At 37.2% G+C, this 15,113-nt stretch overlaps 2 protein-coding genes across 4 annotated transcripts in view; one reads left to right on the plus strand and one right to left on the minus strand.

Annotated features, from left to right (window-relative positions):
- The first annotated feature begins 513 nt into the window (after positions 1 to 513).
- On the plus strand, positions 514 to 13,430 carry LOC149826689 (uncharacterized). The gene is made up of 4 exons (XM_090018948.1): positions 514 to 854; positions 12,513 to 12,563; positions 12,645 to 12,778; positions 12,871 to 13,430. The coding sequence occupies exons 1-4, from the start codon at positions 567 to 569 to the stop codon at positions 12,947 to 12,949; spliced, it is 552 nt and encodes a 183-aa protein (XP_089875074.1). The 5' UTR covers positions 514 to 566; the 3' UTR covers positions 12,950 to 13,430.
- Positions 1,226 to 15,113, minus strand: part of LOC149826690 (1,4-dihydroxy-2-naphthoyl-CoA thioesterase 1-like) — a 38,470-nt gene continuing 24,582 nt past the window's right edge. Inside the window, exon 4 of one of the 3 annotated variants that reach the window (XM_090018945.1) lies at positions 1,226 to 1,484. In XM_090018945.1, the coding sequence (XP_089875071.1) occupies positions 1,337 to 1,484 (148 nt within the window). In that variant the 3' untranslated portion in view covers positions 1,226 to 1,336. Of the gene's footprint in view, positions 1,485 to 2,642; positions 2,995 to 5,081; positions 5,652 to 15,113 lie in introns of those variants that run through there. The other 2 variants (XM_090018947.1, XM_090018946.1) reach the window with 2 other exon arrangements.

Consider the following 15,113-nt stretch of genomic DNA (forward strand, 5'->3'; position numbering starts at 1 on the left):
ATAGTTTGCTAAAAAAAACTTACATGAAATCTAAGGCTTCATATGCCTATATGAACCAAAAGCTTAATCAAGCTTGACTCGTTTATCTATATCAAGCTTGACTCGCCAGTAGAAAAACTTTACTTTCAATTTTTTTTAGCTTGCAATGGTTAGAAAATTTGACATTTTTTCTTTCCTACTTGCATTTTTTCTATTATTTTCACGCCTCCAAACGTGACCTATAAATGGCCAAGGATTTTGAATAAGATTTCTTTCTTTAATAGTTTGCCAAAAAACATATACGTATATGAAATCTAAGGCATCATGTACCTATATAAACTGAGCTTAATACCTATAAGATATCAAGCTCTGCTCGATTATCTATATCAATCTTGGCTCGTTTAGTTTTTGGATGAGTTCGAGCCGAGCTTAACCGGGTCGAGCCACAGCTTAGCATTAGCACGAGCTAGATCACCTCGTTGTGCAGCCCTAACTCTCTCTCTCCAATTCCTTACGCTGCTTTCGCTTCAGATACCTCCTCCGAAGCTCCGCGTCACTCATCTCCGACACAAAACCAGGACGCGGTGATGACTAGTGGCCCCGCTGATTTGCTTCTCCCAATGCAGCAAGCGCGGGAGCTCTCTCTCCCCAGTGCTCTTCCCTTCCCGGCGTTTTCTTCTCGCCGGAAACTGCGTTTTTCGGCGAGCTGTCTTGCGCTCGGAGGCAGGCCCGCCGCTTTTGGAGCTCTCCGCTCCGACGCAAGGATTCACACACACTCGCTCGCATCCTCCACCAAAACCTACCTCGCCAGATGCTTCGTCTCTCGCACTCCCGTCGAGCTGGGCCTTCTCTCGCTTCTCTTCGTCATCTCCATGGTATCCTTTTCTTCCTCTCTCTTTCTTCTTCGTCATCGCCCTCATCGGCACGTAATATGTCGTATTGCCAATATGCTGCTGCTGTAGTTGTTGCTTTTGGGTGGTGTTTGTTGGTGCGTTCTGGTAATGCACTTGGTGCGAAGTTCGACACGAGACTAGAAATTAGATATTTGGTCTTTCAGTTTTTATCAAGCCATGGGGAAGTTGGGCTGCATTTGCTTGTTCCTTTGTTGGTATCTCTTTTTTTTTTTTGATAAATAGTCTTGATATCGTGTGAAAATCATGGAAAGGAAAAGGAGAAAGATTGCATGATTGCTTACCACGAGAACATAGTTGTTATAATTGGAAATCTCTCTCTCTCTCTCTCTCTCTCTCTCTCTTTTACTCTGTTAGTAGGTCTGTCTAAGGCTGTTGCAAGGACGGGTTATGGTTCTTATGCATTGCTGTGGGCTAATAACAATGGACTGAAAGTGATGAAAAGGCTAATGATAATGTACATGAGAGCTTATGAATCGATCGCCGCAAGTTTTCTTTCTTGCAATCGCGTGAAAGGACTGAGAGGGCAAACAGAGATTGTTTCTAGTGAGTCTATTACTGATGGAGTAGGAGAGGCTTTGATATGTGTTCCTCCTGGCGAAAGGTAAAACAACTTCGAAAGTAAATGATCATTCTGGAATCGAGGTTAAATGAATCAAATTGAAATCGAGGTTAAATGAATCAAATTGACCTGTATTTGTATTGATTTGATCAAATTTGAACAATATAGAATCACACTAAACAATAGGCAGATGGGGAAAAATAAAATTGGCTCTAGTAGTTATTTGTTCATGAGATATTCCTTTCATTATGGTTCTGCAGTTTCAGCAGCTTCCTTAATTAGAAATGCTTGGCTTCTCGAAGCAACACCCTTTTGGCTCAAAATTATGCCTATTTGAAACCAAGGTTTTTGGCTAAATGACACCTTTTGCCTAGTTATTTGGAAAAGCATTTTGGAGGGAAAAAGCCTACTTTATGAAAATTGTTTACATATTGATCATCTTTGGAAAACTCCATGTGTTGATAATGAGGTGTGTTGCCTTATAGGGCAAGGCCCTCAAGGGGCATTAGATCTTGGGCTTGTCAATAGATTATTAATTTTAATATCGACATTGATTTGGATTTGGATTTGGATTTGGATTTGGTTCGGTCCCGGTCTTGGCCCTGATCTTTGACCTATCTTTTTACCACTCTTTTTGGACCTTTTTGTCCCTCGAAAATGAGTTGCAAATTTCCTTCTTTTGTGTCCTGAGAATTTTCTTTATGAGTTGAGAAATTCCTTACTAACCTAGCATAAAACTCCAAGTTCTAGATAACCTCCAAATATTTTTGCTAAACGATCAATCATCTTGCCAAATAATAAACTAGAATCTATATACCAACTGCATAGCATGAAAGTTTCAGCACAAGTGGCTCCAATATCCACCTATATAACTTCATACTGTACCACTATTAGTGTGAAGACTTAGCAATATATTGATGAGGCAATTTCTTGGAACAAGTCCCTTATTCTAATGTTATAAAAAATTTGATAGCAAGAAAAATAAATCCATGTTTAACTTGTACTTTCCAAGACTAAATAATTAGCAGAGGGGTGTCAATCATATGGCAAAATTAAGCAATCACATGGTTTAACTTGTACTTTCCAAGACTATAAATAATAAGCAGAGGGGTGTCAATCATATGGAGAAATTAAGCAATCACATGAACAACAATTAAATTGAAATAGTAAAGAAAATGAAAAGACCCCAACCTTCCTCGATACTATCAATGTTTCATCATATTACTTTCAAAATATTACGATCATGAACACTTTGTGGTGCATGTGGTGACAATTATTCTGCAGATGAATTCTAGATCCGTTGTGACATTTGTGAGAGGAAGTGGATGAACTGCTACAGTGGAGTAGTTGATATCGAGCCCCAAAAGAGGAAAGTGAAACATTAGTTACCTGAAGGTAGTGAATTATCTAAGAAATCAACAAATAAGGATGATGAAGATGTGACTTTTGAGACAACAGATGCATCTGTACCCTCAAAAGAATGCAAAGAAAAACCTCATATTGGGGAGTGCTGCACTGGTCCTTCCTCTAGTAGAACCGCTCCTATAATACACTATAATATGTGTTAATCAATTATTACATGTCATTACAAAAGAGTTGATCACTTCTTGTACATTCATTAGTTGCATGAATAAAGATATTTCTAATTTTCTAAATACTGCACAATAAAACAAAATGTAAAATTATCTTTCTACTTGTTATCGAGATTTTTCCTGCATTAGAAGGGACAATGTTCTAAGAAATTGCCTCATCAATATATAGTTCAGATTTCTGAGACCAATAGCGGTATTGTATAAAGTTGTATAAGTGGATATTAGAGCTGCTTGTGCTGAAACTTTTCATGCCTACAGTTGGTATACGATTTTTGCTTTATTTATTGACATAATGATTATTGATTAACAAAACTTATTGGACTTTTAAAATAGAACACAGAGTTTCATGCTAGGTTGATCAATCTAAAGGTGTTCTGTATAGGGACCCAAAAATTAACTATTCCATAATCCTTTTCATATAGACAGTATTTGCAATCACAAGTCATTTATTTGAGTTTATTTGAGTTCTTTTCACAAATAGATGGGAGGTTTAAGCTTGTAATGTATTTGAAAGTATCAAGTCCCTACTTGCCATTTGGTTGTAATTCTGGTGTGCCTTTGCTTTCTATGGATGTTTGAACTTTGATCCTTGAAGATGAAAATATTTCATATCTTTTTCTATCTTTTGCTCTCTTTAGGTAGTTAATCTAACAACATTTATTACCATATTTTGATACTTGGAGGATCGGTCTGTACTTTATATTGTAAAGACAGAAAATTATCTACCTCTGACTGCTATCATATAAACAACACTAGTTGAAGGGTTTTCGCTTTGTAATATCTAGTAGTCCACTGTATCATGTCATTATATTATGCCTATATAATGCAACAGTTTGGTTATGCAATTTTTTCAACTTGTTTTGTAAATAAATCCTTTGGTATGAGATATTGTTTCATCTAGTTTATAGTTGCATTTGTGAGACTTGTATGAACTTTATTGCCACAAGCAAAACAATAACTTAACTGCAATGAATGTGAACGTTTGAAATTTTAAGAGATTGAGAGAGGAGGGGTTATTTGTAAGGAAATTTCATAGCACATTAAATTGAATATATGTACATATCCAACTTAATATTTACATGGATATACAATTGTTTCTCATTTACATAAATGGACAACTGCAAAAAGAATAGAATTGCATGAAGCTTAAGAAACATGATATGTGAAAGAAACTCTTCCCTTAATTGCTTTGTCTTGGGTTATGCCTTCATGAATGATTTTACTTCAAGAGCATCTAATGCAAAATCAACCTTCTTTTCCAACTTCATCAAAAGATATAAAGCCTTCTTTAGATCTACATTCATCTTTGCTTTCATTTTCATTTGGAAAAATTGTAGTATTGTCGCTTCAAGCTGCTCTAGAAGCTTAATTGAATATTGGTACTTTTTTCAGAACTTCTATCATGGTAGCCTTTCATGTTTCTGAACAAGTTTCATGCCAATACTTCCTACTCTCAAGTCCCAATTCTTTGTCAAATTCATTGATTAACTCCATTTGATGAATAAAATTCTGTAATGAAACTTTAAGGCTTTCAAGGTAAGCCTTGAATTCCATAATCTGGACTTTTGCTTCTATTAAAGAATGCAAAAGTTATCCCACCACAGCTCCTAAAACAGTTTCACTAATTAGTTCCAATGCTATATTTTTTGCAACCATTAAAAAAAGGAGTAATGGTTTCAGTTAAATTTTTGAGAGAGCACAGAAAATATCAACAAAAAGATAATCATGAACGACCAAATGTTTAATATACATGATTGCATAATTAGGGGCCATAGTTGCTGGAAGCGCCTCAGGGGGAAGCACACTTCCCAGGAAGCGAGCTTTTGAAGTGGGAAGTGTAGGGGAAACTTGCTTCCATTTATGGGAAGTGTGCTTTCCAGTCACTTCTCAAACTGCTTCCCTCTTGCATCCTTTTCTTTTCTCATTCATTTCCCCCTCAAGTCCCACTTATTTCCTCGTTTTTTGTGTTTTTCATGTTATTATTTATTTTTTCGCTTTCCTCTTGCTTCTCTTTTTTTTTTCCCTCATTTCCTTCATGTTTCTGTTTTTGCTTCTCACACGCTTCTACAATCACCATCAAAATGAATCCTGCTTCACACTTCATACTACTTTTAACACTCACTTCCCACTTTTGCTTCATTGATCACTTCTTGTATCCATTTCTGTCCTGGTAACTATGTGAGGGATCACTTCTTGTATCCACTTTGCTTCCCACTTATGGTTGTCAAAAACAGAAAATCCTATAAATCATTAATGTGTTCTACTATAAATGTCATGCCCCAAAACCAGCCCTTAGTTGGTCCAGTCTTGGGTGTGACTCTTGCACTGTTCATATATGTCTTTGGGTCTTAAATAACCCAACAAAGCTTTACTAAAACAAGAAAATGAACACTTGCAGAGCATTCATATAACTCTGTCTAATAACTTATCTTTAATTAAAATCTCCAATACAAGACAAATTATAACTATGAAATGATTAATCATGTCTTCCAAAAGATCAAACTAATAGCTCCATCGAGGTCTAGATGCTTGACTTCCTTGTCAATGTCCTTGTCGTAACATTCTGCGAGTGTCTCTTTAAATTCTTGTTCTATCAAAATTCTCACCCTGAAAAGCAATAATAACATTTAATGAGCTACATGCTCAGTAAACAACTAATTACAGTCTTAATAATTCAGTTTTTGAGGTTTTCAAAAAGAGACATTTGAAAAGGACATTTTCGAAAAGCAACATAATAGATCTTTAAATCACTTTTGCAAACTTCTCATTTGAATAGCAAAACCATATTTTCAAAATGCGGTACATATATAAAAAACAATAACACTTGTTAAACCACTTTGCAAACTTATAAAACTTTCTTTTCAAAAGCTCACATTTTTCATTTCTCTAAACTTTTATAAAAACGCTTTTAAAAGATTTGATTCACATTCCCATTGAAGGTTCGAAGGGCCGATAAATCCCAATTTTAGTTGAGCTGATAAAATCTCTTTATACTTCAAAATGGCCAATAACACTAGCGGTGGTCGGTTCCACCATCAATTGGATATCCAATTGGGCCAAAGATCTCGTTGCAAACACCCTAATTTTGATTGAGTCATTTCACGTCATGAGTCATATGCCAAAATCTAGTGTTTTTATCTCATTTCAGAGTTGTTATAAATTCAACTTAAATTTTGGCCTCCAAAACGTCATCCTCAACTTTTTTGTCTAAAGGATCAATTAAACTAGAACATCTTAGCTTTCAAACAAGCAAAAAATCAGGTCAATCCATCATCAGAGTCAAAAGTTATGACCAAAACAAGGTGACTTGTTTAGTAAAAATTATGTTTTTTAGGTAGGGTTCACTTTGCGCAAATTTTTTACCACCAAAAAGATCGAATTTGGTTTTGCACTTAAAAGATTAATTAAAGTTGAGAATGTTAGCTTTTCAACTCACTAAATTATGTCTCAATTTGACATCTGAATAGGTAGTTATGGACAAAACAAGTTAGCCTATCATAATGGATCCGAAGTACGACCCAGTTTGAAATGTGGAGAGCTGAAATTCCTATATCCAGTCCATAAAAAACTTTTGGAGGCCCCATCCATGCCTTTAGATTCTTATTTTCTTAGAAAACCCTAGAAGCTTCCCCCTTCTCTTATAGATGAGCCTTCCTAATTTCTTAGGGATTGTTATGACCAGGGTTACCGGAAGCGCCTAGCTAAAAGGGGAAGCATGCTTCCCCGAAGCGCGCTTCGGAAGCGCGAAACGTCGCGCTTCCGAAGCGTGGGGGAAGCGTCCCCCTTTTTTGGGAAGCGTGTTTCCCTTTAATGGGGGACGCGTTTCCCTTTAATGGGGGACGCGCTTCCCTTTAATGGGAAGCACGCTTCCCATCACGCTTCCCCCTCGCTTCCCCCACGTTTCTCCCTCGCTTCCCCCATGCTTCCCCTGTTTTTTTTTTTCAATTTTTTTGTATTTTTTATTTTTTATTTTTATTTTTTTCGCTTCCCCCTCGCTTCCGAGACGCTTCCTAGGTCGCTTCCGAGACGCTTCCTAGGTCGCTTCCGAGACACTTCCCGAATCGGTCCTAAGTGGTCCCACGCTTCCCCGCTTCCTAAAATTTTGAAAGTGCCTCGCTTCCCGCTCCCGCTTCCCGTATCGCTTCCCGCTCCCGCTTCCTCAACTGGCAACCATGGTTATGACCTTAGATTCATTGAACTTGGTCAATCTTAGGTTGCTTAATTCCCTAAGCTAGGTAACTCCAACCAATAGGATTCAACTTGAAAATCAAGAATCAATAAAAAAGAGTCCTTCAAACCACCAATCAATAGTATCATGTCATATCATTAGAAGTCGGATCTGGATCTTTAGATCTTGGATCCATAAGATTAAAATCCACACATGTCTTAAAATCTATAAATAAGGACCTCCTCTCTCTAGTTCATCATCTAGAACCTAAGTAAAGAAACTCTGCTGCACCTACCACCCAACCTAGCATCCTAGAGCCTAGCATCCATACTTTGCTCACATGAGTCTAGCCCAATTGAGCCTACCAAGCCTAGTCTATGTCTAGATTCTTTGTCTCACCTAGCTTCTTGGAGACCACGCTTAGTTGAAGTGTTGTCCGAGTTCCACGACGCTCATCATCATCAATCATCAATCATCAATCACCAATCACCAATCACCAATCACCAATCACCAATCACCAATCACCAATCACCAATCACCAATCACCAATCACCAATCATCAATAATCATCATTCATCATCATCATCATTCATTCATCATCATCATCATCATCATCATCATCATCATCATAGGAAAGGGTTACCAAGTCCAAGGTAAGATTTGACTCCTTTTTATATATTTATTTTATTTATTCCATTATTATAAGTGTGGATTTTCTTAACTTTTGCATACTTGTTCGTGTTTTCATGTTTTTCTCAAGCCTTGGTGGTGTTTCACACCATCAAGCTCATTTCTTTCATAGGATCCGCGTATGAGGTATGACCGTTTGCAAGTTAAAGCCCGACATTAAACATTTCGAGCTTCTGGTGCGGCTGATCCCTTCTCGATGGAGGAGGAAAGGCACATAACTTGAAGAGCGGATCCCATATTTTTTGTTTCTAATATTCAGATCTGTTTTTTTGAATAAATATTTTTTTGATTAAACCTTCTTTTTTGGTTTTTAAAATTTGGGGATCCACACCCATATCCCTTTTAGAAACTCTAATGGGCCGATAATGGTGGGGGATTTCACCTCCCATTGGTGACGTCAAAGGGCCATGTGATTTCTCAGGTCACTAATTCCAATGACAAGCCAAATGGGCAATTACCCCCTTCAAAAGGGGTTTGTAAACCTCGATAAGATTGTCGGGGGTCGATATACCATCTGGCCTGCGATCTGCTTACACTTGTGTGAAGTGATATTTAATTCCAAACACTTAAAATCAAGAACAATATGCTTTCAGTCGAAAGGACTTTGAAAACATTTTAAATGCAATTAAGGAATGTTGAATGCATGGATGTGTTGGAAGCGATAGATTCGATGAATCTTGACTTAGTTTGTGCAACTGAACGATCAATTAGTGGTAGTAATAGAGAATCGGATGATATCGATGATGATGATTATACCATGTCGATGGAAGAGGATGAAGACAATGATGACATGAGACAAATAATGGCGGGTGAAAGCGATGCACAAATGACATTTGAGAAGTTGAAGCCTTGGTATGTTGTTGAAGTTATATGAACTAAGGAATGTTGAATGTATGGATGTGTTGGAAGCGATAGATACGATGAATCTTGACTTAGTTTGTGCAACCGAACTGTCAATTAGTGGTAGTAGTAGAGAATTGGATGATATCGATGATGATGATTATACCATGTCGATGGAAGAGGACGAAGACAATGATGACATGAGACAAATTATGGCGGGTGAAAGCGATGCACGAATGACATTTGAGAAGTTGAAGCCTTAGTATGTTGTTGAAGTTATATGAACATTTGTTGGGCATAAGAACTGTTTTATATTTTTACATTAATGAGATGTTGAATAAGTTCTCGTTCAATGGATTCTCATACAATGAAAAACAATTGAAAATCATTGAAGCGGAGGCATCTCATTTGTATGAGCAATTGTGTAACAAACCACTTAATAATTGTGAACAATTCAGTCGCTAACAACGAGCTCAAACGATCGAGAAATTGCTATCGACAAAAGCTTTAATAATCTTCAGCATTGTTGTGAGTTTCTGAAAGATCATGTGATCAGAAACAACTATAAAACAAAATTCCTTAAGAGCTGCAATAACAGAGTCACTGTCGTATGCACGAGTCTGAACCCGCAGACTCCAGTTGTTTGCTTGTGGAAGATCCATTACACAAATGTGCGCAGAGCAGGGTTCTTTCAAATGAAGAAGTATCAAAGTGAGTATATATGTGGTTGATCACTGGGCAACCTTGTGGTGAAAAAAGTATCTTCCAAGTGGATTTCATATGTTATTTACAAACACATGCAGGATAATCCAAAGATAACTCCAAGAAAAATCATGAATGAAATCAGTCCCGAGAAAGGAGTGGAGGTCACTTACAAACAAGCACAGACTAAGAGGACACTTTATGATTCATTCGAAGAGTCCTTTGTGATGATTTCGTCTATTTAGATCATTTGATGAAGGCTACCCTAGGATTGCTAGGGGAACTTTCATTTGATTTTCAGTGCCAAATCCATTTTTTTAAGTAATACAGTTTCAAATAAACTCTAAGACAATAAAACAAAACCAAAATAACACTTAAAACAATAATTAAATTCATAAAGATACAACTAATCACTTTTGAAGCAATTTCGGAAATCTAATAGTTTTTCAAAACTATTTTAGAAAACCAGTTTGATTGAAATCTAACGGCTTTTCAAAACAAATTTTGAAAACCCAATTTAACTAAAATCTAATGGCTTTTCAAAATGTTTTTAAAAATCTAGTTTAACTTAAAAGAGGTTGTAAAACCATATTTAATAACACTAAAACCTTGTGATGTTTGAAAATTCTGTGACTTAATCAAATATTTGGTTTATGAGATTTATTTTCAAATTATGTAATTAAGAGAAAAAATGAACTTTTGGACAAGTGGACTTAAGAGTCAAGAATAGGAAACCCCTCAAAAGGGGTGATGCTGCAACAATCTTGATAATGTGGAGCAAAACCTAGCTCTCCAACAAAGTTGTTTAATAAGGATGATAGGTTATAGGGGTGGCAAAATCTGACACGACCCACCAACCTGCTTCTTAGCCGGGTTCGGGTTTGGCTTAAACGGGTTCGTGTCGTAAACGGGTCGACCCGCCTAACCCGTTTATTAAACGGGTCGGGTTCGTGTTAGGGGTATGCCAACCCGCCAACCCCGCTGACCAGTTTAATAAACGGGTTAGGCGGGCGGGCCAACCCGTTTACCCGAACCCGACCCGCCAACCCGTTTACCCGAACCCGCTCGCCAACCCGTTTACCCGACCCCGACCCGACCCGTTTATTAAACGGGTTAACCGTGTCGTGTCGGGTTACCCGTTTAATAAATGGGTCAGGTTCGTGTTTGCCACAGCCGACCCGTTTAATAAACGGCTTGGGTTCGTGTTGAGGTATGATGACCCGCCGACCCGACCCGATTGCCACCCCTAAAATTAGGTTATGGAATTTTATGAACTAGGATTATGCTTCTACTTCTTAAAGGTACATATAAGCACCTCTATAAAACTGGATCTGTGTTGGATGTTGGCAGCCACCCTACAAGGCTGGATCAAAATTTTTACTTAGAGTTTACCTAATGATAAATGAAGGTTAGGTTTCATTATCAAATGTCATTTGAGGCATCATCTTTTCATTGGTTGAGATATCAAAGATAAAACTAATTGTGATGGAGAGAGTGAAAACTTTGGAAAATGCCCTAAGGCTAATTCCACAATATCAGGTGTTACTAGAATCATCATACATGGTTCAACTGTCGCAAGTTACCTACCTTGGCTAAGCAAATCATTATTAGCATACACACACATATGGCCACCTCCCACTAGTGACACATATTGCATCTCAATCGACACAAGATCTATCAATGCTAGAATGACATGGAGAATAACTTGATGAGAGGTTCCCCAAAATAAGCTGATTTAGGCATGGATGCCAAAAATAGGAAGTATCCTTGACACTATTATGGTGGGTTTAAAATAAGAGGTGCAACATCCATGCCACTTGGATCAACTTCAAATAATCTACTAACCTTACAAAAAATTAGTCGGTTGCTATCATATGGTTAGGGATGTTTCAAGCTTTATGTATGACACAACATTAAAAATGATAATTATTGATCTCCAGAATATCACAAATATTCCTTTATCTATTAGAAATCTAAAAGTTTTGTTATATCTTGATGCTACAAATCCATGTTTTTAATGTCAATTGGGGCACCTTCAGTCCCTAGAACACATATATACATGCATAAAAATGCAATGCATGCATACATACACAATACATACATATATATATATATATTTATTTATTTGTATGGATATATATTATATATAATATGCTTTAAATATGTTCATGTATGTATGTATGTACGTGTGTTTTATTTGGTAAAACTGATAGTGACAGAGAGTGGGTACTGTGGACAGAAGTGCTACAATGGTGGACAAGATCCAACTTGCAACCAAACAATGCAAATCTGCACTGATTGCCATTCCGGTCTAGCTACTTACAACTCAAGTGGTGTTAATCACCTAAGAAGGGGCTTCACTTTGATATGGTTAGAGCTAGATTCTGATAGTCTGATAATAATAGAATTTCAATGTTGTAGTTTCTTGCTGGAATCATCAATTCTTTTTCTTCAAGAATTTAGTTTTCTATGGATGACATAAAATTGAATAGGTGCTGCCAGTTGTCATCTTGAGCAGATAGGGCCAGTACTGAATTGATGTATGCTTCCAAAATAATTTGTATTTTAACTGATTCAGCAGTTGATTTGGATAAATCAGCCTTCTAAGTTGCTTAGGCACTGGAGTTCAATAATGTCAATTTAGAATGTCTAGATGGTTTGGCTATTCAGTGTTGGTTTTATGTAGTCTCTCTTCTAGTGCAACTTTGCACCACAATCATGAGGATATTGGTATCTCTTCCTGGCATTCAGCCTAAAATAGATTTAGGATAGACAATGCTTTATTCAAAAGAAAAGAAACTATAAAAAGTTCATAGGAATAGAGGATGAAATGTTGACATATGCAAAGATGATGCTGATGGTTCAGTGTGAAAGTAGTATAAGCCATCATCTCTGCCAATCATCCCAAAGTCGTGGTGGTACAGGACCAAAGTACGGCAAGTCTTTTTTGAATATTGGTTCAGGCTTAATCTGGAACTATGATGACTATTTACTTGAATATTTTAATTCTCAAATTGATTTTCCTTCAAACAATTGCCCAATGTGGACTAATATCATCTCATATGCAGGCTATGGGAGCATTTTTCTCAGTGGCCATAATTTCCCTTCCGACTATGAATGTGAGATGGATTATATGGAGTTTCATAATTCTTATTTGAATCACACTTTTCTTTCACGTACTTATCCACATCCATGTTCAGGCATTCAGAAGGCTGGCGGTGTCAATGGAGAAGCTGTCAAAAGTAGCATCATCAGAAGTTCCAGGAACCTTGTCTTCACTTAAACTTTCTGGAATGGAGATTAACGATCTGACCCAACAACTAAGTAGCCTTAGGTAAGATCAGTATATTGGTGGTTGATGGCATCTTTTGTGCAAGTATCAAAGATTTATGAGTGACTGCTTTTGGTTTTGGTCACTTACTGAAGGCGAAGATTGACTGGCAAGAAAGGAAGAAGAAACCAACAGGCAGTTTATAAGGAAAATGAAGATCCTACAATGAACTAGCTGATTACCTTGCAAGACGTTTGGCAGTTGGTTTGCTTTTGGTCTGCTGTTATCAGACAAAAGACACTGCAGCTGCATATCTATGCTGTCCACTTGAGAAACAAACATTACATCTATGCCGTTAGACTGGGAAGAGATGAATGAATACGTTCGTAGTGTAAAATGTAGTTCAAATTTTGAAGCACAACCTATCTCGTAGTGGATATGAATGAAGAACTAGTACTGGGCTCTGTAATCGAAACCAAAATCCAATGAACCTGACAAAATAGTCAACCCCTTGACTTTAATCATTGGATCATCTTTTTTTTTTCTTCTCTTTTTTTGTTAAGCATCCTTTTATTAACATGTGGATTTCTTCTGTTTCTAGTTGATGTGTGCTAGATGAGGTCAAACATCAGTAGTGCACATATCAAACTTCTTTTATTGGACCATCCAATTATGTGCTAAGGTGCCGTTTACTAACTCATGTATTGCATTTTATTTTTTATGTTTTGTTTGGTCATATGTTTTATGCTGTGCTGAGGTTGAGCCAGATGGAGTATGATGGCTCAAGAAATTTATTACCGCAGAATAAGGCGTGGAGAAAAGTAGTGCATGAAGAAAGCAAGGTAAAAAGAAAATCAACAACAAAATATAGTCCGGATCGGGTGCAATATGATTGCACAAATATTTGTGCATTAATCTCTTTATTGCCCTCCATCAACCTTGGCCCCACAACTGACAGGCCCTGTCCCGAAGATGGATGAAGGGTGATCAAGTGCTTAATGCACAAATATTTGTTCAATCATATTGCACCAGATCTTTTCACCAAAATATATGGTTCTTTTGCCATTTTGTTTTTTTCTTTTTTGTGTCTCTTATGTTTGTGTGGTATCATGTCCAATTCCAAATAGTTCCTTAGGGGCTTGTATGATGGCTTGTTCAAGATAGGAGGAAATGAACAAAAAAAAAATGGACAGAGCACTGGTTCTGTTTGTTCCGTAACAATTGTACAAGTCCAATGTTTATTTGGAATGTACTCGGAAGTGTTTCAAATGCCCATTGTTTGATGATGATGTGGGGACTTGGACAAACATGGATAATGGGTTGGATTATGTCAATTTGGATCATCTGACCTGATTCACCTACCATTTTACATGTTTTAACATGTTTTATTAAACTGTTGATGACGGTGCCCCAGGCGATCCCGACCACAATGTATGAGAACATGGTTACGAGTATATGATCCTAAAAAATAGATGCTATTATACAATTTATTTTTGGCATATAACAAATTTCAAAAAGAAATCAAGTTGATAAGGAAATTTTCACTGCATGAACCCTCCACTCAAAGAAAAATTCAATCTTTTAAAATCTTTCGACAACTCAACAAGCGGAATCCATGAATGTTTCAAATTCATCAAAACTGATAAAAAAAGATCAAGCTAAACACCAACTTTATTTTATACATACTATCATGTTCAACATAAAACCAACAAGTTCTCATTATTTACCCTCAGTTCCCAACCACATAGCACCACCACGATGAAATCAATCAAAAAACCCCATCAAATTCACACCCAAAACAAACCTTAGAACAAGAACCAGGCCCAAAAAACTCACAAGCTTCATTGTGATGACCTCGTTTGTTTCAGTATGCATCGTTGACACAAATTAAAGTGGCAGAAAAAAGAAAGAAGAAGAAGATCAGAGAAGCATGAAACCATCGATCCAAAACTAGAGAAATGAATGTCACCAAGGTATATCTCTCCAAAGGATCCGATCTCTATCTTCCAACCTAGCTTGAATTTCTCCTCTACAATCCTTTCCATCGATCAGACGTCGAATATCATCAAATTCAATGCCAAAATTAGGTCTTCCATTCCCTCTTCAACCAGAAAGAGATGTAAGATCGAAGTAAAGAAGAGAACAAAGGATTTGAGGTTGGATATCGTAAACGGCCTGCTTTAAAGGGGGTTTCTACTCACACATCACATACATCAGTGAGTAATCCCTTCTCAATAAAATAGAGAAGGGTTGCTGGGATATTTACCTCCCTTTGAGTAGCCGTTTACCCCAACAACTGCTTTCTGTTTCACCTGGAGCTTATCCAAAATGAGAGGATCATTCTGGATAAGGCCACAGTCTCAAACGTTAGAGAAAGAGTGGGCCCTCTTCTCTCTTT

This window comes from Nuphar pumila, chromosome 10 (genome assembly GCF_984573655.1).
Source record: "Nuphar pumila chromosome 10, dmNupPumi1.hap1.1, whole genome shotgun sequence".
Classification (NCBI taxonomy): domain Eukaryota; kingdom Viridiplantae; phylum Streptophyta; class Magnoliopsida; order Nymphaeales; family Nymphaeaceae; genus Nuphar; species Nuphar pumila.

What these genes read in the sequence shown, in the direction of transcription:
- LOC149826689 (XM_090018948.1), top strand. Translation starts at nt 567, where the DNA reads ATGACTAGTGGCCCCGCTGATTTGCTTCTCCCAATGCAGCAAGCGCGG. An exon ending in TTCTCTTCGTCATCTCCATG is followed by an intron (nt 855 to 12,512) that starts GTATCCTTTTCT and finishes TCTCATATGCAG; the next exon opens with GCTATGGGAGCATTTTTCTC. An exon ending in CAACAACTAAGTAGCCTTAG is followed by an intron (nt 12,779 to 12,870) that starts GTAAGATCAGTA and finishes CACTTACTGAAG; the next exon opens with GCGAAGATTGACTGGCAAGA.